The following is a 24,058-nucleotide window of genomic DNA, read 5'->3' as shown; positions in this document are numbered from 1 at the left end:
GTGGGGTTTGAGTGCCCCCTTGTGGAAGTACCAGGTGACAATTTACTATGGCTTCACCCACCCCAAGCCTGGGAGAACTTAAACAGAGATTGCTTGTTGCTGTCCATCTCCCCGGTGTTTCTCTCCTAAGAGATCACATTGGTCAGAGCTAAAATAGCATGTCAGGCCATTATTGGTTTTCAAAACTGTATTATTTTAATTGTAGACTCTTGAGAGTACATTATTCAAATATTATGCTGTAATATGTATTTATTGATTTACTGATTGCAAAAGGAAAAGCAGGAATGAGATATCTCTTCCCATTAATTCCTTTGGACAGGTTACATCATATATTACAGTACGGATGTGAATGCTGAGATACATGACTGGGTTATTGAGCCTGTTGTGGGAAACAGGCTGACTCACCAGATACAAGAGTTAACGCTTGACACACCATACTACTTCAAAATCCAAGCCCGGAACTCAAAGGGCATGGGGCCCATGTCTGAAGCTGTCCAATTCAGAACCCCCAAAGGTAAAGCTCCCTGATCTGAGAGTTTAATTTTGTGTCTCTTTAGTGGGGCTATGCTTACACATATCACTTCAGTGTATAGACACTGCATGCTGTAAGAAGTCCTGATGATGAGCTTATGAATCACAGTGTGAAGATTTATGTCAAAATAATTCCTCACCCACCCACTGACCACCAAAATCAGTGCTCTTTAGGTTACTGGCCTGACCATATCACATACAAGTGAACTCCGGCTCCAGGCTATTTGGGGCAAATGAATTGCAGTGATCTAAAAGTTTTTACCAGTCAGATCAGATGTGATTCTCTTGGTTCCCATACAGAGCAATAGCATGTTATTGTGATGGATGGTTCTCTCAACACATGCAAGCTCTTAACCTGAAAGCCTCATTTGTGGACCTTTGTAGAGAGAAAAAGACTAAAAGGGGCCTTTTAAATAAAACTCTAGGAAAGAAAATGAAGATAAAGTATTGAACCAGGTGAGCTTAGGCTAATAAAATTAGCTGGGGACTGACTCTATAGAAATATGGAAACCCTATATGGATTTCTTTTCTGTTAATACTAACAGTAAGACTTAATTTGTTTGGAAGTTTGTGGGGGTTTTATTTTTTTCCTTTAAAAATTCTGCCTGTCCCATCTTCAAAGCTTGTGATCCTTGCTCTTGTTTTTTCTTCCCCTGTGCTTGGCCTGTTAGCGGACTCCTCTGATAAAATGCCTAATGATCAAGGTAAATGAGTAGATGGCCTCTCTTTCCTTTCTGTTCTTTTGTTACCTGTTACTAGCTTTTTGTTTTTGTTTCTTTTTTTTTCCCTAAAAATCAGTACCATGTGTTAAAAATCACATATTTATGGCCAAAGTGGAGTTGAGTCCATGTGTGTGGCACTTGGGGTATCCGAAAAGCTGGGGAATTTACATAGGAGCTAAATAGGCCGGTGGGAGAAAACTGAGCCCCGCAGCTATGGGAGACTGGCCTTAGTGTGGGTCAGATTATCCTTTGTGCAAAGATATGGAAATTCTGTAACAATGATCTGCATTTAAGTCATGATGAGACCAGTCACACCCATGTTTCATATTCATAGCATCTGGAATTTTATTAGTGTCTCTAAATGAAAAGTTGTGATCAGTTTCAGTGAACGCCCATATTTTCCTCCCCCAACAAAGATGAAGAACCTACAAATTTATGCTACTAAATTGTGTGGTTATCTTTGACCAGATTAGTGTTTTGTTTGTTCTGTTACCAAAGCTTAATTCAGAGCTCTTTTTCCATTTCTTCCCTTAAATATATGTGATCATTTTAAAAGAAGATAGAAACTGTTTAAAATGGAAACTTAGAAAGTACAGTCCTGATGTCACAATTCTTGAAATCATCTATCTTTCGCTGTAATTGCCATAGCAGAGGGGCAGCTGGACTTAAGAGTTTCATCTCTGGAAAGTCAGCTAACACTAGTATCTGTTTTCCATACTGAGAAAGAACACTGGAAGTAAATTTGATGTCTTTCCCTGTAATTGCCATAGCAGAGGGGCAGCTGGACTTAAGAGTTTCATCTCTGGGAAGTCAGCTAACACTAGTATCTGTTTTCCATACTGAGAAAGAACACTGGAAGTAAATTTGATGATCGCTGTCACGGTTTAAGAGTAGTTGTCAGAAATACAAGGTCTTTGAATCTTGGCTAATGTCAAGGAAGAGTCACACTTGAGGTACCAAGTTTTAGAGCTTTGGAAATATGTTTACATTCAATCAGTCTTTTGTTGTTCATTGGAGAAACCACAACCCTACTTTTGTGTGTGTGAGGAAGTGCGAGATTGTAAAAATAACCATAACGTATATGCACAGAACATAAACGTGCTCATTATACTCTCCCCTCACTCCATAGGCAGGTCATAGGCAGAGTGCAGGTCTTAGCTGCACCACACCGCTGGTACTTAAAATCCTTCACCCATTGGTATTTTTGGTGCTAGGTTCCTCCTTGGAATTTCTTGTTTATAGTTTAAGTTTAAATTATAAACTTGGGAAAAAGAGAAATATAAACCAAGCAGTTTATTGGCAAAGCGTGTTCTTTGGCAATTATAATTTGATGCTCTGGGTAGTTTGGCTTAAATGTAGCCTACTTGACAACTAAGTACATTTATATACAAAGAATTTTGAGTATTAAGTCATCTCCACCAACTAGACTTTGCCATTGTGAAAGCAAATGAAGAATAGCTGGAATCTTGACACAGGTTGTGTCATTTGGGGGAAATTATGACATCAGAAGTAAGGGGGAAAGTAATAAGTGTGGACAGTGGAGAAGAGGTCCGGGGACTGAATTAAATTCCTGGAATATGCCCTTTGGGATGTCCAAGAAACTTCTGTTATTTCTTTTTGGGGGTTTTCTGCTTTTGGAAACACAGTATTGTTTTAATCTCTAGATTTATTCTGTTAAATGAACTACATACAGAAAACTTCAGATTTTAATTTCCTTTATTTCCTCAAAGTCTGATCATTTATAGAAGTACTTGACAGTAGATCTTATGTTTTGTAGGAACATATCTAGTTTATGCATTTCTAATCAAGGCTTATTTGTAGAACTAACTCTCATTTATAAGTTTTTTCTGAAGCTTTATGCTCTCTGCCTCTGTAAAGGGAAAGATATATTCTTCCCTAAAGATTTATTATGCTTATAATAATAGTAGTTAATATTTATTGAACATTTATTATGCTTCTGACAGTATTCAAAATATTTTGTGGTATTAAGTCTTCATTTAATCCTGACACAGCTTCGTGAAGTAGATACCATTATCCCTGTCATACAATGAGGAAACTGAGGCCCCAAAAGAACAGTTGAATAACTTGCCAAAGTCAAACAGTTATGAATGATGGAGCTAGTATTCAAGTGCAGTCTGTTAAGCACGGCTCTGTGTTAACTATGAGGAGCAGCTTTTACTTTGCTTTTCTTTCAGACCTCTTTTCAAGAGAACTGTGATACTGCCTTCTGGCCACAAACCTTGGATTGAAGGATACTGTTGCTTTAATGAGAAAGGGCTTCTTGTGCCTGCTTTACCAAGCAGCTTTTCTATAAATGCAGAAAACAAAGTTTAAGAACTGGATAAGAGTTTTTAAAAACCAATATTTGCATTTACTGAGGCCTGTGTCTGGGGTGATCCCAAGCCTGAGGTCAGCAGCCTCACTTACTGTGTCCCAGGATGATGCATTAGGAGACATTGTCCTTTGTGAGCAACTAAAGGGAGACTGTTCCATCCTTGGATATTTAGGTGACTGAGCAGAAACTGAGAAGCCAATTTGGACCTCCATTTGCCTTCCTGCTCCTATTTAGGGTAACTTTATACTTAGAAGGACAACTTTATAATTTGAGAAAAGAATCCAAACAATAGACACCTGCTAGGCCAGCTCAGTATAGCCAGGTCCCTTGGAAGAGTAGTACTGTTCTTTAACACAGGGGGTAACCTAGCTAGTCCCCTTCACTCCTTTTCTAAGAGAAGCTACTTTTGCCATAGGATCTCTGAGCGGTCCTTCAGGAACTGTTTCCTGGGCCAGAGAAATGGGCACGTTCCCACCTTCTCAACAGCAGAGTGACGGTTTGGTCACAGCCATGGAACAAGGGTGTTAGCCTTTCAGATGTCTCATTGCGTAGAAAGCTATACATTAGTTCGCTTTGTACACATAGACTATATTTCTCCTGTTATTTATGTGCTACTTAATTTTCTTATGGACAGAATAGGCTGAAAATGTTTTTCATAGAAGACACTGACTAGCTGTGAGGTGAATTGTCCCACCGATGTCTCAGGTCATTACTAACAGGATTTCTTCTCCTTCAGCCTCTGGGTCTGCAGGAAAAGGAAGCCGGCTACCAGACCTAGGTTCTGACTACAAACCTCCAATGAGCGGTAAAGTACTTTCTGTGGTTTTTTGGCCTGCTATGGACATAAAGTGGTTTTGATTGAAATCTTGAAATGTCTTCTGTAGCTTGTGTGTGGCAGGTCGTAGCGTATTCACCTCTTTCCTTTTATTTACTAGATCTAGCTTTAGGCATTTTTCCTGGGTTTCCCTGGCAAATGTTTGCCAAATCATTGCCAGCCTATTTATTATAGGATCCATAAGTAAAATTGTTTCCCCACATATGTAACTTAAGATTTAATTCCTAAACACCTGACTCTTCCTGTTGCCCACTGCCTCTAGAAAAGAGAATTTTGCTTTCAAAAATAAATCCTCTAGTAGAATTAACCATCACCCAAGACAAGCCAAAGAAATACTTCAGAATCATTAACTTCTCCCAGTACTACTTACTGCACTGGTTTCAGTTTGGGAATTCTAGAAAATTCTTCCCACTCTCCTGGCCATCCTAAGAACTGGTGCCTTCTAATTTAATCATGAGACCTCCTTTTCTATAGAACTTTACTCTTTGTAAGTTACTTTCACACATGAAATCACATTTGATCCTCATAACACGGAGAAGCAGGGAGAATAGATACCATTATTCTGATTTAATACATTAAGATCTTAGGGAACCCACCCTGTAAAAAAGAAAAAGAAAAAAAAAATACATTAAGAGACTCAGTGGAGAAGTGGTATGCCTGGGGCCGCCCACTAATTCTGGCTGTCCTAAGACCAGGATCTAGGGCTTCTGACTTCTTTTTTTTTAATTGACAAATAATAATTGTACATATTTATGGGGTACAGAGTCATATTTCAGTACATGTATACGATGTGTGGTGATCAAATCAGGGTAACTAGCATATCCATCACAGTAGAAATGTATCATTTCTTTGTGATAGCATTTGAGCTCCTCTCTTCTAGCCATTTGAAAACATATAAAAAATTATTGTTAATTATAGACACTTAGCATTACTGTAGACCACTAGAACTTATTTTTCCTCTCTAGCTGTAATTTTGTATCCGTTAACCAACCACTCCCTATCCCTCTTGCCCCACTACCCCTCCCAGCCTCTAGTAACCACAGCTCTGTCTACTTCTCGAAGCTCCACTTTTATTTTTGGCTCGCACCTATAAGTGAGAACATGTGATATTTATCTTTCTGTTTAGCGCTTCTGACTTCTGATTGTACTTTTTCCACTGTCATGTGCAGCCTAAAAACAGGGGCTTCTATACCAGATGTGGGAATTTAGATGGGCAAAATGTCCACAAAATTAGTTTCTAGAAGTGACCCCTTACTGTCTCTTCACCTCTGCCAGATAGACATGGAAGAGAAAGGCCTGCCCTGTAGAAACTAAGTCTAATTGCAGGAATAAAATGATCTCTTAATCTCCAGGTATCTATTTAAATAAAAAGTGATACTGCCCTCACATAAGTGAGCCTGTTTTTAGGAGAACCAGAAAAATTTCCATGCTTCAAGAAATTTTTATGCTCTGAGTTCTAGGACTTTTTCATGAGTTTCCCCTTCTCTGTGCATGTATTACATTTAAATGGTGTCCACAGTATTATTCCTTTGTCTTTTCTTTCACTTATGCATTCATTCATACGTGGATATTTTTAAAGGTTCAGGTTCCATGTAATAGGTTATAGAAGCAAGAGGAGTGAATAACAAACTACCTGATAGAGTAAAAAAAAGAGAAAGCTTCACAGAAGAAGTGATATCTAACCCAGTCTTAAAGGATGTGTAGAAGATTGCTGAATGTCAAGGAGGGTGATTAGACGTGCCAGGAAGCAATACCAGCATGTGCAAAGGCATGGCAACATAGAACAACCTGCTCTCTGCAGGGGTCACACAACCTAGAGACAGGAAAGAGATTGAGTTGAAACGATAGGGAAGAACCAGCCTGTCAGAAGCTCAAGTACCAATGTTTAGAAATTTGAGGTTTAGCCTGTAAATAACACGAAAAGTATCTGACACTACTGGTACTCTCTGATGTCCATTTATTATCTGCTACTATTCTCTGATAATAGTGAAGAATGGGTTGGAGGCTAAGAGGGAAGAACAGTTAGGAAGCTGCTGCAATAGTCCAGATGAGGTGTAAAGCAATGGCATGCAATATATCCCAGTGGGAGTGTTGATACTCCCTTCGGCAGCCCACTCTTGCTCTATCTTAGAAGGGAGGCTTTTGTTCAGCTCATATGTTAGAGGTCAAATGCAGTTAAATGAGAATTCTTCTCTGTTGAATTCAGGAGAGAACCACCACCACCTCTGCTTGCCTCCCACACATCAGCTCCCCCACCTCTGATTTGCAATGCCTGCCCCACAAGTACCCAGCCCAGTAGCTCAGCACTGCTGTTGATAACAGCGGGATGAAAAGCCCTACTCTGGCATGAATAGTGTGGTCAATTTTATTGGCCCCACTACCATAGTCTTTCCCAAATATAAGAATGTTGTTTTATTGAAGGTCAGTATGTACAGTCTAAGTTGTCTGTCTGCTCATCTTTTTCTCAGAAATGAAGGTTAAAATTGATTGAACTGAATGTGGGAGAATAAGCTCTTAAGCCCTTCTAAATCAGCCCCAGATTTAGCACTGTGCTTAGATGTAGCCTGTAAATTGATAGAATCAAAGTTGGAAGGTCACCTAATCTAGTGTTAGGAAGGGATTCCCACAATGACTGTGAGTTTGGATTAGGTCATAAAGGTTTAAGCCAGGTTGTATATGAGAATCACTTTCAGAGATTTTTTTTTTAAAACAAGATTCTCAGGCCATACCTTCATGGGAGGAATTTCTTCTACAACATTCCACACTGGTAGGATGCCTCTTCTTAAGTACCAATGACTAAAGACTCATTACTGTAAATGACAAGGCAGCTCTCATCCCATTATTATAGAGCTCTGATTATTAGAAAGATAGGAGAGAGAGTAACTAGAAGGAAAGGCATCAAATATCCTTGGTGGTTAGATCTGTGTGGTGGTATTTGCCACATTTTATTATATGAGCATGCATAACTTAAGTAATGAGGTGGGAAGCAAAGAAATGTGTTTCAAGAAATAGAAGACAGAATGACTTAGAGCTAGATTACAAAAGGCCTTGTTAAAAAGCCTAGACCTTATCGTATAAGCAATGGGGAAATAATAATAATAGGAAAAAGGAGAAGAGAATCTGAATGTCTTCAGGGTCCTCGGTGACCTGGCCTCTGCACACCTCTCCAGCCTCATCTGACTGTTTCCTCCTCACTTGCATCTCTCTATGCTTTAGCAATACTGGCTGCCTTTCTCTTCCTTGAACATGCCAAGGTTGCTCCTGCTTCAGGGTCCTTCCACTAACCATTTCTTCCCTCTGGAGTGTTCTTCCCTCAGGTGTTTGTATATTGGGATCTTTCTTGTCATTCATTTCTCAGCTCAAATGCCATCTTCTCAAAGAAGCTTTTTCTAACCAATCTAAATTAGCCACTCAGTCACTCTGTATTATATCCCCTTTATTTTTTTATAGCATTCATTATTAACTAATAATTTCTTATTTGTTTATTGTTTGCTCCAGCCCCACCCCCCAGCATTCACATCTTCCTTGTTCACCATTGCATCCTTCATACCTAGAACCATGACTAGCACCAGTAACCACTCGATAAATACTTGTCAAATTGATGCATACGTGCAGATCTACTTTCTCTTGAAGTTGAATGAGAGAATTAACTCTCCATGGACTGTGTATTTGTGAAAAGAGACAGACTATTTTTCAAGTAATTTTTTGTAATCAGACACCTGTATGTTGGCGAAAACTTTGTTTTGTACGAGTGTACATTTTTAAAATGGTTTTGAAAGCCAGAAAATTAAATGATTTACAAATAATGCTTTATAAGACAAATTTATATATCACATAAGACACCACAGGGGCAAGACCCTTTATTTGTCCAAGTATATCTGAACCTCTGATAGCTCCTGAATGCTCAGTACAATTTGGGAAGCTTTTATTGAACACCATTTTTGAGCAAGGCTGTGTGCTGAGTGCTATACATAGGGCAGACTGTCGGCTGTCTGGGAGCTCATAATCTAGGAGAGATAGCCATGGTCACATGGCACTTTTATACAAGACATGGTGATGAGTGTTATAAAGAAGCTCACATGAGGTATCTTGGAATGGTTCTGTGTAGCTTGATTGTATGTATTTTTAAGATGCCGTAACCATATTTCCCTCTGCAGGCAGTAACAGCCCTCATGGGAGCCCCACTTCTCCTCTAGACAGTAATATGCTGCTGGTCATCATCGTTTCTGTTGGCGTCATCACCATCGTAGTGGTTGTGATCATCGCTGTCTTCTGCACCCGGCGCACCACCTCTCACCAGAAAAAGTAAGGAGCCCCAAATGCAGCCCATGGATTGTTGTATCTGTTCTTTTGCTTCTATGTGACTTGTGTTTGGAGTGGTATACAGAGTTAAAACATAAAATACTTAAAAAGTGGTTTCAAATATTTTAAAGGAAATGGAAAATGGTTCCTCTTAAATATGTGGTAGGAAAGAGGTGGTACACTCAAAAGGGATACAAAAGGGACCATTTACAAAGTCATAGACAGGGCTAGGGGTACTAGGTAGCGGTGTTCAAGGCTAGCAGTAGTGACAGGGCACTATCACCCACAGGCCTGAAAGGACAAGAGGAGAGAGCTGTTTTCAGAGATCTCAAGCAGTAGCAGAGGTTCCTGACAGGAGTGTGGTGGGAGCTAGAGGAATGTAGCCATTACCATCCTGTAGCTGAGCTGGAAGGGACAGGAGAAGAAAGACCTACTACTCTCCAGTCCCTTGCCAGTGCCTTCTATTAGCCAAACCCAGCTGGAAGGCAGAGGCAGGGCTGCCAAGTAGATATAGTTCATTTAGCTCAACCTCTTGAGTTACAGAGCAAAGTAGAGAATAGATGTGGAAAGGAAAGTGGAAGCTGTCCAGCATGGCTGGTCGCCCCTTTGGAGCACACAGTGAACCAGACAAATAGCAGTTTGTGGGCATTTCTGCAGGGGGAAGGAGATGGTTGCTTTAATGAACAGGAAAGGATCGCTGATAATCAACATATCAGTTTCGCAGAAAGGTCAGATGGCTGCTAGCCCTGAACTCTGGGGTATCAGGCTTGTGGCTAATGGTCTAAGAGCAGATGGCAAAGGGGTTCAGTTGCCTAATGTTTGGTAATACCCTGTACTCTCTAAATGAGAGAATCCTTGACCCTAGATCACATTCAACTTGTGTATCTAGCCAGCAAGACAGATAAGAAAAAAAGGAGATTCCTGAGTTACCTCTAATAGCAAAAACACAATATGGGTAATAAAGTGACTTTAGTTGCAGTATCCTGAAAGATCATAAGGTGGGGGTGTTGCTGCATAAAAGAGAGAAAATCATGTCTGTGATTATGTGCCGGCCCAAGGCAAGGATGCATATATTTAATAGTGATAAATTTGTTTACAATAAACAGGGCAAGTATAAGCTACCCTGTAACTGCTGCTAGTAATGACTTTATATCATTTTCTGTAGATTTGGCGATGTTTTAAATCTTTTTTTTTTTCCTCTCAAATAAAATTAGCTTTCCATAGCTTGCATTGCATCACTTTTCCTAGAGAACAGGGTCCCCATTTATAAGCCTCCTGGCCACTGCCTCTTATGTCTTTCCCTGTCTACTTCTGATTGCAGAAAACTGTTCTTCTTACAAAGACTACATTTTTTCTACTCTAAAACTTTAATGCAAGCTTGTTTACTTGGCATTTCACATTTTTCCAACTTTATGAACTTGATTTTCTATCTAGTTTTAGAAATCTTGAGATTGTCTTCCTCACTTGGCCAAGAGTGCTGTGGGCACAGCAGTCTAGCACAGGGTCTGACCACATACTCGTACATGCTGACTGAATGGGGGGGTGGGCGAGTGAGTGAGTGGAGAAACTAGAGCACAGAGAAGTAAACACAGTTATTCCCATTCTTGACTCTACCCAGTTGGTAGTCTTAGTTTGGCTACCTAAGGATTGTCATAGACTCTACCTCTACTCCATTGTTATGTTTCTGCTTGATGTTATCATTTCTCTGATTGGAAGCTTGTGGAGGACCTTCTGCTTTAGAGATTATTTGATTTTAAAAATGCTAACTTCAATGGACATTTAGGTTGGTTCCAACTCTTGGCTGTTGTAAATAGAGCTGTGATAGACATGGAAATGCAGGTATCCCTTCAACATGATGATTTCCATTCCTTTGGGTATATACCCAGCAGTGGGATTGCTGGATACTACGGTAGTTCTGTCTGTAGTTGTTTGAGGAACCTCCGTACCACCTTCCATAGGGGCTGTGCTAATTTTCAGCCCCACCAACAGTGTAGGAGGGTTCCCCTTTCTCCGTACACTCACGAACATTTGTTATTCTCTGTCTTTTTGATAATAGCCAGTCTTCCTGGTGTGAGATGGTATCTGTGTGGTTTTGATTTGCATTTCCCTGATGCTGAGTGCTGTTGAGCATTTTTTAATGTGTCCATTGGCCATTCATATGTCTTCCTTTGAGAAATGCCTACTCAGCTCCTTTGCCCATTATTTAATTGGGTTACTTGTTTTTCTACTGTTGTTTGAGTTCGTTATATATTCTGAATGTTAATCCCTTGTCAGATTCATGGTTTGAAAACATTTTCTCCCATTCTGTAGGTTGTCTTTTTGCTCTGTTAATTGTTTCTCTTGCTGTACAGAAGCTTTTTAGTTTGTTATAATCCCATTTGTTTATTTTTTCTTTTGTTGCCTGTGCTTTGGGGATCTTCTTCATAAAGTCTTTGCCCAGTCCAACTTCCTGAAGTGTTTCGCCTGTGTTTTCTTTTAGGAGTTTTATAGTTTCATGTCTTACATATAAGTCTTTAACCCATTTTGAGTTGATTTTGGTATATGGCGAGAGGTATAGGTCTGGTTTCATTCTTCTACATATGAATGTACAGTTTTCCCAGCACTATTTATTGAAGAGGCAGTATTTTCCCCTTTGTATGTTCTTGGTGCCTTTGTTGAAGATCAGTTGGCTGTAAGTATGTGGGTTGATTTCTGGGTTCTGTAGTCTGTTCCATTGTCCAAATGTCTGTTTTTATGACAATACCATGCTGTTTTGGTTACTGTCGGAAAATGTGGTATATATATGCTTAATGGAATATTACTCTGTTATACAAAAGAATGAAATTCTGCTATTTGTAACAACATGTGTGAACTTAGAGAAAATTATGTTAAATGAAATAAGACAGGCACAGATAGAGAAATACCGCGTGTCCTCACACATAAGTGAGAGCTAAAAAAAAAAAAAAGGAAAAAAATAAAAAGGAAGGAAAGAAAGGTACAACAATCTCAATAATTCCTTGAACTTTCAAAAGGAGAGAACAGAACTGAAGCCACAAGAAGTGGGAGAGGGAGAGGGGGTTAGTGAGAAATTGGTGAAGGGACACAAAAAATGATTACATTGTGTAATGTTAAATATATTAATTATCCTGATTTGAGCATCATATATTGCACACAGGTGTTGATGTTCGATGCGGTACCACAGATATGTACAATTAATTATGTTTCAATAAAACAATAATAATAAAATAAAATAAAAATGCTACCTTAATATCTTAACACTCAAAAAAGAAATCACAAGGCAATATTTAAATATACATTGCTAGGTATCTCTAAATATGTCTGGACAAAGTGGAGATACATTTATTATTCTCAGGAGTCAACTTTTTGCCTCCGTTTTTTGGTTTTTGGTTTGTTTTTAGTTTCTGCCTTTTCATGAAGCATATCTCAAAAAAGCACTTTTAATCACTCAAGCCTTTTGATGAATATGTTCAAAAGAGTTACTTTAAAAACTCTTAATTTTGTGCCTAGGAAACGAGCTGCCTGCAAATCAGTGAACGGCTCCCACAAGTACAAAGGGAACTCCAAAGATGTCAAACCCCCAGACCTCTGGATCCATCATGAGAGACTAGAGCTGAAACCCATTGATAAGTCTCCAGACCCAAATCCTGTCATGACTGATACTCCAATTCCTCGCAACTCTCAAGATATCACACCAGTTGACAACTCCATGGACAGCAATATACATCAAAGGCGGAATTCATACAGAGGTACCATTTTAAGTGCAGGCTCTTTCCCAAATGTTGGGGGACTATTCTCATTTAAATCATTTTCCATATTCTAATATTGGAAATCATTTCCATATTTCTAATATCTTAATTTGGTGATTCCAATATGAGGTCAGGTTTAAAGGAATGTATGTTATAGGATTTGGTCAACATTTGATGAAGAATAGCAAGCTCTTTATGGAGGAGAGGTTCTGTACCTATAAGAGACAATCTTTAATCTTTTGGGTCTTTGATCAGGCTTCACCAACATGATTCTCCAGTATTTGAGGCAACCTAGCCAGTACCTGTGCATTTCATTCTGTCCCTTCAGTAGGGCTCCAGCTGTCTTTGTGGTGTTGGAACGTTCTTGGCTTGGATGCTGTTACTCACAGACATCACACTGAAGCTTGATGGGCAACATTGACTCTCATCAGGGCCTCCTCTGATATTCTCAAGATCAGTTTCCTCTTTATTTCACTTGCTGCAGAAATGCCTTATCCCCAGTATATCGTTTGAGAATCCTCATTCCCCCACTAGAAATGTTTCACTGCTGAGGCTGCTTGGTGGCCAAGGGCACGTGCTTATAACTAACCTCCATATTTGATGTCTAGGGCATGAATCGGAGGACAGCATGTCTACACTAGCTGGAAGGCGGGGAATGAGACCAAAAATGATGATGCCCTTTGACTCCCAGCCACCCCAGCGTAAGTAAAAACTTTGCTTTTCCCCAGGGCTGCCAATCTGCCCAGTCAAGATGGGGAACAACTTTGAATGATCTCTTTGACTTCACTTGACCCTAACATGAAAGATAATCTACCAAAGCTGTGATACCTTGAAGGAGGAAGTATCAAACAGTTGCTATATTTTGCAGTAAATATTATTCTTGAGACTAGCATCTGTAAGTTTAGGGTAAATACACTAAAATACCAGTTTCCCAGGAATAGGGAAGTATACAATCTCCCTAAAAGTGCATAGCATCTCTGTGGGAGAGATGGGCCTGAGGATAGCCAGATATCACAAGTATTCCTTAGGCTTCCTGACACATATTCAGTGTTGGTGGGTACCTATCGATTTTTTTCAATTATTAGTCTTTGTATTTTAGAGTAGCCTTAGGTTTACAGCATGGAATTTTTAAAGCAACATTTTTCAACCTTATTTGACCCATGCCTCACTTTGATAAGCATAAAAGTTGCTGAGCCTCCTTTAGCAACAGTTGAAATTCAAAATAAGTTAAATATTGTGATTAAAAACCAGAAAGCAATGGTACAAACCACTTTTTTTTTTTTTAAACTACCGTGTCCTCTCCCCTGTCACTGTTTCCAAGGTAGAGAAGCCTTTCAAACTAGCTGGCACAGTGGGGCTTCCAGTTAAAGGAACTCTTAGCCATCCCTCTGTCCACAAGTGATGAGGTTTAAATAACCATAGATATCCTACATGCAAAGAGGTGCACCATGGCATCCTGTACTTGGAAAAGTTCCTCTCATCTACGCTTCGGATGGAACCTCTGAGCATGAGTCTCTGCACGTACACACACATATATCCTCTCTCTTCCCCCGCCCTTCTCCCCTGTCCCTCTCACAAACACTGTACAGAAACATCTAAGGCACTAGATTATAAAAATGAGCTTTGAAAGAATTGGGATTTGTGATGGAAAGGAAAGCCTGGACTTGAAAGCATGCAGGGGAAAACTATGGTTTCCCTCCTCTAGAGGTGTCTTTGATGAGGTCGCCAGGTTTAAAGACACAGATGCCTGAAGAGAGTAAATTAATCCATTCCAGTTGCTTTTGATTTATTAGAAGATAGTAGCTTGAATGCTTATATGTTTGTTTTGTATAAGACTTCAATTCCTACCTGAACTGGGTTATTTTTAAAACATGCAAAATTTGACTTTCTCTTTTCCTGGATTATTACTTTTAAAAATATTAAGGGAAGGGCCAGCCCGGTGGCGCACTGCTACAGTGCGCCGCTTGGGAAGCGCAGCGGCGCTCCCGCCGAGGGTTCGGATCCCACATACAGACCGGCCGCTCACTGGCTGAGCAAGGTGCGGGGGCAACACCGAGGGTTGCGATCCCGTTGCCGGTCCCAGTCCAGTACGGGCACGACACTGAGGGTTGCGATCCGTTGCCGGTCACAAAAAAAGAGACAAAAAGGAAAAAAAAAATAAAATAAAAAATAAAAAATAAAAATAAAAATATTAAGGGAAAAAGATATATCATACTAATTGATTTTTTTTTTCTTTTTTGATGATGGGGAAGGAGTATGCACTGAATCTGCAATATTACTTAATTTGTGCCTCAACAGTTGTAGAGGATGGAATCTTTTAACTCAGGAATCTGAAAACAGGTAGCCAGATACACTTGAGGTCTTTAGGTTTTGAAATATCCTTTTCAAAACTCATGTGGCTACAGTCCTTTTTCACAAGCTGGGATTCACTGAGCTCTTGGTCCTAGGATGGGTCTGGGGCCATGCACCCACCATCTACCTACCCTAGTCTTAGATGGCTAAGAAATGCTAGGAAAGGCTTGCTGGTGTTGGGATGAGGTTCAGTCGAAGGCCATGCACAGAAAGGTGGAGTTCAGATTCAGCTAACAGCTACTGATTGCTTACTATATTCTAGGCAGGCACATTCATGTTTTATTTATTTATTTATTTATTTATTTATTTATTTATTTTGAAAGACTGAAAATGCCTTTAAAAAGAAATGTCAGTTTTGTTTTTCTTTTGTGATAGTCTTGTATACCTAGAATGCTTCCAAATTACACTTAAGTAAAAATCAGGAGATTTATAACCTTACCATAGCCTGAATTCTGAAAAACGCTGATTCTGAAGCATGCCACTTCTGAGACCACCTGTCTTCCCCTAGAGGAGATGCTGACTCCCAGACTGCCCCAAGAACCCTCCTCAGCCAGCTTTTCTAGGTTGTGTTTTATTCACAAGGACCATGTGGAGCCTCCTAGTCCACCAGAGAGCACAGGAGGGAAAGCCTGTTCTTTGGGCCTTGAGGAAGGAGGGCAGTGCTGCTCCAGGACCTGGGTTGACTGTGCCACCTGCTTGCCTGCATGTGGACAGGACAGGAGAGAGCTGGAAAAGAAAGGCATCTACCTCATTGGCTGGGATTTCTCTTCACCTAAGTAATGTTCACAAAGATCTAGGGAGATCCCTGGTGATAGAATATATTTTAATAGGCTCCAAAGGGCTAATTAAGTTTTCCATGAAGTTCATGAAGCCCTTGCTTAGAGAAAAAAAAAAGATTCCCTGTGTTCCTAGTCAATCCTGTTTGTGGGATTTAGAGCTGTTTATCTTAGTCTTAAATGTTCTGTTTCTACAACTGCTGTAAGGTAGTATCTAAGAAAAGTTTATTCCCAAATTTGAGCTTCTGATTTTGTTTCTTTGTCTCCATCTTTGGGGATTGATAACAAAGCCTCATTAAAGAGGTGCTCTGTCTTCATATAAAGATGTATGTAGAATCCCTGTGTGGAAATTTGGATTCTTTAGCTAAATGCAGTGAACTGAGTCCTTAGCCAGTGTAGGAAGGGGAGAGGAAATTTAGGAAAGATGCATTTGTTTCTTAAAATGCAGATGGGTGTGGCTGATCCCCAGACTGGAAGCAGTAAGAGATGGTACCACAAAACCCGTGGTTCGTACTTTTAGTACTAGATTGGACCATCGGAGTTCAATTTCAGTTGCATTATTTTTAAGATATGAAAACTGATTAAACAGCTAGCTACTCATTTATTTGGCCTAAATACCCACTACATGCCTCATTCAGCAATTTAAAAAAGACAGAATGAATTAGGAATATACTCGAAGGTGAAGTGATTTCTATCTCTTTAGCAGGACAAAAAATTATAGAAACCTGGGCCGGCCCGGTGGCGCACTGCGATAGTGCGCCGCTTGGGAAGCGCGGCGGCGCTCCCGCCGAGGGTTCGGATCCCACATACAGACCGGTTCCCGCTCACTGGCTGAGCGAGGCGCGGGAGCAGCGCCGAGGGTTGCGATCCCGTTGCCGGTCCTGGTCCAGTACGGGGGCGACACTGAGGGTTGCAATCCGTTGCTGCACACGGAAAAAGACAAAAAAAAAAAAAATTATAGAAACCTAAGTCGTCATTTTTTTGCTTATGGATTTATTTTGGGGGATATATTCAAATAGATATTTTTAATAACTGATATAATTTATGTTTATTATAGAATTGGAAGATACAGATAAGCCAAAAGAAAAAATATCCTTTTAATTATGAACACTCTTCCCTGCAAGATAATCACTGTTAACATTTCAGTATATATTACTCAGGCTTTTTTTTCTGTACATATATAGACATATGCATAGGAGTGTATTCACTTTTTAAAACAGATGTAAAATCAGTGGCTAATTGTTCAAATCCAGCCAGCTGCCACCAAAAAGCCAAGGAAGTGGTTGGATTGTATGGGAGGTGGGAAGGGGGCGACTTTGCTCTTGAACTGTGATTTGTGTGTGTCCGTGCAAGCATGCTAAGCATTTCTCTGTCTTGTGTTCATTCACAGCTGTGATTAGTGCCCATCCCATCCATTCCCTCGATAACACTCACCATCATTTCCACTCCAGCAGCCTCGCTTCTCCAGCTCGCAGTCATCTCTACCACCCGGGCAGCCCATGGCCCGTTGGCACATCCATGTCCCTTTCAGACAGGGCCAATTCCACAGGTGAGAGATGAGGCTCAAGCCCAGTCGGAAAGCATTCCAAAAAGAGTTGGCAAGCAGAAATGGGGACGAACTTGCCCTACTTAGAAGAGGGATTTGGAATTTTTCTGTGTTATTTATCATAACGTCTCTACGACTGAGTCAAATTTGTTTCTGTAAAATTCACCCGTTTTATCTCTGTTTTAAGTGCTCAGTGCAATGTGTCATTTTAGTAAAAACAGCAATAACTCTAAACACATAAGCATTTACTGTTCCATAAACTTGCATCTTAATCCAATCATTTTTTTCAAATTTGTTTATTTTTTTTAATCCCCCAGTTTGAAAGGAAAACTCACTGTGGGTGATTTTCAGACACCAGTGGTTGCCTTTGCCTTGTGTCACCCTAACGTTGGGAAATTCTGTAGGACAGCCATTAGGTGCAGGTTACTTCTGCCATAGACCAAAGTAAGAACAATGTCCACGTTGAGTTGCCTAATGGATTATTAAAATTAGGAAGGGATGCACAGTAATATATCACCTCTAAAAAACAAATTAGCATGACAATCTGCAGTGTGTTTAGAGAAATACGCTGCCAGACAAACATGTCCCAGTTTGGAAATCTTAAGAAACAGCATTATGAAACAGTTTTAAGAAGGAAATAGTGAAGGTGAGGAGACAGTAAATGGCATAAATATTATTGTTCCTTATTAATTGAAAATTAATTTCCATCTTCTCAGTTTTAAAATGCACATCTAGTAACCTAGTAACTTCTCACGTATATAATATACTATTTTTCCATCGTTTGAAACTTGCCTATTAATAGTTATTTTGCTAGTAGTAGAACTAAGTTTTGTTGGTGTGGGAAATAAGGGAATTTGAAGTGAGTTCCATTTTAAAAGAACCTCAAAACATCATGCTAGAAGTTTGAGTTGCCAGTAACATACCCCTCTTCTTTAAGTTTTGATCAGTCATAAACATACCCAGAATATCAAATGAAGATCAAAGCTTTATTAAGGGATACCTAATATCTCTCAACATTTTCTGCTCCCAAAGCTGTTACCTGGTAGAGAATCTCTGTCTTGAATCTCTGCTTGAATTACCTGCTTGAATCTCTGTCTAAATTTGGCCTTCCTACTGTCTCCCATCAAATCCAGGATTAGGGTCCTGCCCTCAGGGAAAGATGGTCTGCAGGATAGACAGTTATTTCAGCCAGCTCATGGAGAACTGATGTCTGCCTCACAGTCTCAAATAGAACAGAAGACCACAGAGCAGCCCTCCAGATCTCTTCTTGGAAAGGTTTTGTGCCAGACCCTCCTTACCCATTTTTAAGGCTGAGGAATCCCACACAATAGGATGTGGGCCTGTCTGAGTAGATGGCAAGCTCTTCCCAACCAGCTTAGCCCCTTTCTCCCTCCTCCTGGACTAGGAGGGGCTTGGTTAGAGAGAAGCATAGCAGCTCCCACCCAGCCCTCATCCAGACAGTCTAGTGTTGGTTCAAGTTCCCTTTTGTATAGACCTAGACAGAAAGCAAAGAGAGGAAAAAAGTGATGATTTGCTTTACTACAGGATTTCTTGCTTTAATGACCAGAGGGGATTAAAACAAAAAGGTAAAACTAAAGTGATAGATTGACCGAAGTCATTTTGAAATGCAGAGCAAGTAGTATCTAGAAATGATCAATGTTCTCTTGTATTTTTCCAAGCCCTGTGTCTCTAGAGCTCAAAGTGTTGCCACAGCCCTGTCCGTGTGGGCCAGCCAGGCAGGAGTAGAACCTGGCCAGGGCAGTGCCTGCTCCAGGAGCTTTTGTTGTGTCACCACCACTTGACATAGGGAGAGTACTTTCCATTTGTCCAAACACTTGGCCAGTGTGAACTTTGTGTGTCTTAAACAACTTTGAGAGAGGTCAGTCAGTCAGGAAGTAGGCCCCTCACTAAAGCAGAAATTTTAGTTACAGCGGTTTTTAGGCTAGTCACATTGCACAAGGTCAGGGAGCACCCTTCCCGGAAAATACAGTGTGCCTGGGGCCTGCTGGAGTTGTGCGACAAGGTGGCCCTGAGCTGTGGCAGGAGGCCAGGGCTCTGACTCATGTAGGTAACCCTAGTTTCCATTTTCATGTCCCTTCTCTTTGGCCCTTGGGAAATCATACATCAAGTTAAAGGCACTTGAGGCGGTCAAGGCAGGCCTGTGTGCCCAAAGCTGACCTGACATACCTGTGGGTACAGGCTGACATGGTCAGGACTTGAGCCCACTTTTCTCTGTCCTCCTCCCTGCCACCCTAATCAGCTTCCCCACTCAGCCCAGGATCACTTGGCAGAGACCAACCACTCCCTAGCGTGGTGATGACTGGCCTGAGCAAGCTTAAGAAGTGAGGTGCTCGGTGCACCCCTTTAGAAGGTGAGGAGTGACCTAAGCCTGGTAGGGCTCATATACCAGATACACATGGGAGGGTGTATAAGTCCCTCATCCCTAGGACCCAAGACTTTTAAGCGAAGGAGGCAGCACTCATGACTGGCATGGCCTGTCTCCTCAGAGCCCAAGGGAACAGATTTGCTGCTACCATAGCAACAAAGGTAGGGAAATACATTGTATTTCTGCATATTGCTCGTGCATTACTTTCTAAGGTTAAGGACTCTAGGAGTCAGAAGAGGCCTTCAGACTCTTGCTCTGAGCTAGTGTCCCCCATGCCTGTCCTCAGGGATGGGGATGGTGGTCTGTACCAGCTCACACTGTTGGGAAGGTCTTCCTCATGTGGTCTCCCTGGGCCTTGGTGCTGCTTCTGCCCTGCAGCGTGGGGTAGGTGATATTGGGCATGGAAAAGCAGGATAGCATGCGGTGGTTCAGATCATGGGCTGGGAGCCAGAGTGCAGGGATTCAGATTCTACTCCACTAACTCTAACTGTGTCCAGGGGCAATTTGCTTTAACTCCTGGTGCCTTCTGAGTTACTTCAAGGATTGAATGAGCAAATCAGTGTACAGCACTTATCATAGTGCCTGGCTTATAGTAAGTACTCAGTAATTTACAAAGTAAAGAACCTTACAGATTATTCAAGCTCTGTGTGCAGCACTTGTCATACATCTCATTTAATCCTCAGTGAATTTTGTGTTACTCTCCCTGTTTTGTAGGTAAAAAACCAAGACTCAGAGAGATTTGGTGGCTTTGCCAAATTCACCCAACTAGTATGCCAGGATTAAAGTCCAGCTGTATCTGATTCCAAAGCCAGTGCTTTTCTACCCCACCATGCTGCCTTCCAGGACACCTCTGCCCTGTCTTCACACATTTTGATATTGTTATTATGTTCTTCCTGAGTCTTCCTTTCTCAAGCCTAATCTACCCCTATTTCTTTCTCTGGACCAAAACACCCATCATTTGGCATGATTGTAAAGTCATGTGCAGACCTCTGGACTGTTCGGTTGTCCAGTTCTCACTTGAGCTGTGGAGATTTTGCTCTGGTGAGGCAACGCACAGTCCCCAGTGGGCACGCATGGCCTGTGGCATTGGCCTCCCCTGCAGTGACCCCCAGGTCTTGCCAGCAGAGCTGGCTCCTGGCAGGTACCCAGCCAGCCTTGGTGGCTAGACATGGTTGTCTAAGACCAGTCTCTAAGACTATCCGTCAGTGAGTGAAAATTTTAATTTTCGCTTATACTTATTTATATCTTAATAAACAGTAGTCTCAAGAACCTTTATACGTGCTCAATAATACGTACATAGGAGAACTTTAAGTCAGTAAAATTGTGACCACTTGGCTGTTTAGGTCAAAAAATTGGAACAGCTGGTTGAGGGCAAAATTGTTTAGGACTCTTTTAGATTAGTCCATTCTTAGCCTTGGCATTGGTGCTAATCCATGTTCGCTTGGATTAACGCTGATCCCAAGCACTTATTGAATTGATCTAGGGACCCTTAGAAGTAGCCAAAACCCTGGGATTTGAATATGTTTAATGGTAAAAGAAATGCTAACATTTAGACTTTCCTGCTGTAGAATCTGTTCGAAATACCCCCAGCACTGACACCATGCCAGCCTCTTCGTCTCAGACATGCTGTACTGATCATCAGGATCCTGAAGGTGCTACCAGCTCCTCTTACTTGGCCAGCTCTCAAGAGGAAGATTCAGGCCAGAGTCTTCCCACGGCCCATGTTCGCCCTTCCCACCCATTGAAGAGCTTTGCTGTGCCGGCAGTCCCGCCCCCAGGACCTCCCACCTATGATCCTGCATTGCCAAGCACACCGTTACTATCCCAGCAAGGTGAGTGCGGACAGCAGCACCGCTGGAGGGATACTTTGGCTCAGGCTTGGGACAAGTCACCCCTTCTTGGAAGAATAGCAAAGCAAATACCCTCCAAGCCTATCCCAGCAGTTTAGAGTGGCAGTGTGTCGTTGCCCCACTTAGGGAGTGTGTGGGCTCCCTCCTGAGGGAGCGCATACAAACCAGAGAATAATGTGCTGGGGAGCAAGGGCTGACCTTCTGAATTGTGTTTTACATGCAGAACCCTTGCTGGTGAAATCCAGTGGTGTGGGTGTGGGCAACAGATCTAGTCTGCCCAGTGCCCTGAAAACATCTCACTCCATAAGATTCCACAAGCTAGAGAAGGGTCAGGGAGGCCAAGACTTGGACTCACAGGGAGGTAAAACCATAGGAGCCTCAGAATGGGGAGATGACCCTGCAGAAGGGAAGTTGCTTGTCCAAGTTCACACAGCTCAGCGACAGTCTGCTGACCTCAAAGCATGCTTTTTTCCTATTCTTCCACCTTATTGTCTATTATGATGGTTTGTTTCAGAATAAGTCAGTGGTTTTCAAACTTTTTGGTCTCAGGACCCCTTTATATCTTAAAAGCTATTGAGGACACAAAAAAGCTTTTCTTCACATGGGTTGTATCTATCAATATTTACCATATTAGAAATTAAAACTGAGGGCTGAGCCCGTGGCGCACTCGGGAGAGTACGGCGCTGGGAGCATGGTAGCGCTCCCGCCGTGGGTTCGGATCCTATATAGGGATGGCCAGTGCGATGCGCTCACTGGCTGAGCGTCGTGTGGCCGGTCAAAAAAAGGACAGAAAAAAAGAAATTAAAACTGAGGGCTGAGCCCGTGGCGCACTCGGGAGAGTACGGCGCTGGGAGCATGGTAGCGCTCCCGCCGTGGGTTCGGATCCTATATAGGGATGGCCAGTGCGATGCGCTCACTGGCTGAGCGTGGTGTGGCCGGTCACAAAAAGGACAGAAAAAAAGAAATTAAAACTGAGAAATTTTTAAAATATTTTATCAATTCATTTAAAGACAGCAGTTGATCTATCATGTTAAGATGAATACCATATTTTTATGAAAAAAATATTTTTTAAAACAAATATATAGTGCAAAGAGTGTCATTGTCTTATATTTTTGCAAATCTCTTTAATGTCTGACGATAGAAGCAACGGATTCTCCTATCTCATTCTGCATTCAGTCTGTTACAATATGTTGTTTTGGTTGAAATACATGAAGAAAATCTGGCCTCACACAGATATGTAATTGGAAAGGGAAGAGTATTTTTATGAACTTTTTATATAATTGTGGATATTCTTTTTTGATACTACAGCAAAACTCAACAGCTTATAGTTTCTTAAAGGTTTGCGTGTAATATGGAAGCTGAAACCATATCCGTGAACTGTTGGCACTCTGTGCCATTAAAATCCTTTGGACTGTTTTGCACGCTGAACGCATAATACTGAAACATCACACGTTGGTCACTTAGAAAACATTGGTTCATTAAGTTATGCAAATCCTTCAAATATTGATAATTTCATTATTCAGTATCTAAAAACACATTCATTAATATCAAAAAATGTGTAAGTATCAGGGAGCTGTCAAGCTCATGGTGGCAGATACAAGTTTTTCAAAATTCTAATTTTCACTTAAAACTTAAATTTTATCATTGGCAATAAACACTGTCCATTGTTTTCCTTGAACTGACAGGCTCACTTCGTTCATTTTCTAGGAAATGTCTGAATATCCAGTCAGTCTGTCTTTTAACTAATAGTGGGGTTCCATGGTAAACACAGCAGTTCAGCTCACAGCTCAAACCACCACAGTGCTTTTCGTTAAGACAGCTACTTACTTCGTATGCAGCAGAAGTACTGTATGCATGCTTTCCATTTTGTCACATACAGTGGGGCCAGGATTTAATAGAATTAATTCTTACTGCTTTATTAAGGATTGCCTTAAGTGAAACTGGCTTTTTTTTTTTAACTGCAAGTGCGTGTCAGTTGATGACTTTACAGTTTGGTGCCTCTGACTTAATTTGTGCTAAGGCTCCAGCAGTTTTGCCCACTTCTGCTTTTGTTCCCTCCATGCAGAGACCAACATGGTAAAAAGGCAGATAGTGTCTTTGTATTATTATGAACAGTTTTGACCTCCCAGACATCCTGCATGGGGTCTGTGGACCACCACACTTTGAGAACCACTGGACTAGGATATTAGCTTTCTGAAGCCAGTGGAATATCTTCTCTGATTCTCTGGCCTCTTGAATGCCCTGCTATCTCCCTCCCTTCCTCTCATTCTGGTAACTTTTCAGAGCAGGATCCCTGCACTGGGTCTGGGGTACAGGGTTGGCAACACATCTGATGGTGCCCTTTCCCCCTCAGCTCTGAACCATCACATTCACTCAGTGAAGACAGCTTCCATCGGGACATTAGGAAGGAGCCGGCCTCCTATGCCAGTGGTGGTTCCCAGTGCCCCTGAAGTGCAGGAGACCACAAGGATGCTGGAAGACTCTGAGAGTGTAAGTTCATGGGGTCATCCGCCCAGCTAAGATGTCCAGGAACATGTCCCAGGACCTGAGTGTGTGCTGCTCAAGCTGCTTTCTGTGTAGGCCCAGGCCTCACAGCCCAGAAGTGTGAAGCACATTCCCTCATTCATCCAGATGTGTTTTGAGCATCTCCTTTGGGCCAGAAACTGTGCTGAGGGTT

General features: G+C 41.4%; 1 protein-coding gene across 1 annotated transcript in view; it reads left to right on the top strand.

The window, feature by feature from the left end:
* Positions 1–24,058, top strand: part of NEO1 (neogenin 1) — a 170,299-nt gene that overhangs the window by 143,553 nt on the left and 2,688 nt on the right. The window contains exons 19-27 of the mRNA XM_008575170.1: positions 320–514; positions 1,203–1,235; positions 4,325–4,393; positions 8,581–8,728; positions 12,233–12,471; positions 13,080–13,172; positions 16,990–17,148; positions 21,100–21,363; positions 23,735–23,871. Coding sequence (XP_008573392.1) covers positions 320–514; positions 1,203–1,235; positions 4,325–4,393; positions 8,581–8,728; positions 12,233–12,471; positions 13,080–13,172; positions 16,990–17,148; positions 21,100–21,363; positions 23,735–23,871 — 1,337 coding nt within the window. The remainder of the gene's footprint in view (positions 1–319; positions 515–1,202; positions 1,236–4,324; positions 4,394–8,580; positions 8,729–12,232; positions 12,472–13,079; positions 13,173–16,989; positions 17,149–21,099; positions 21,364–23,734; positions 23,872–24,058) is intronic.

The sequence above is a fragment of the Galeopterus variegatus genome, unplaced genomic scaffold, assembly GCF_000696425.1.
Source record: "Galeopterus variegatus unplaced genomic scaffold, G_variegatus-3.0.2 Scaffold1149, whole genome shotgun sequence".
In the NCBI taxonomy this organism is placed as follows: Eukaryota; Metazoa; Chordata; class Mammalia; order Dermoptera; family Cynocephalidae; genus Galeopterus; species Galeopterus variegatus.
The sequence above is the reverse complement of the archived record's forward strand: the minus strand, read 5'-3'. Positions and strand labels throughout refer to the sequence as shown.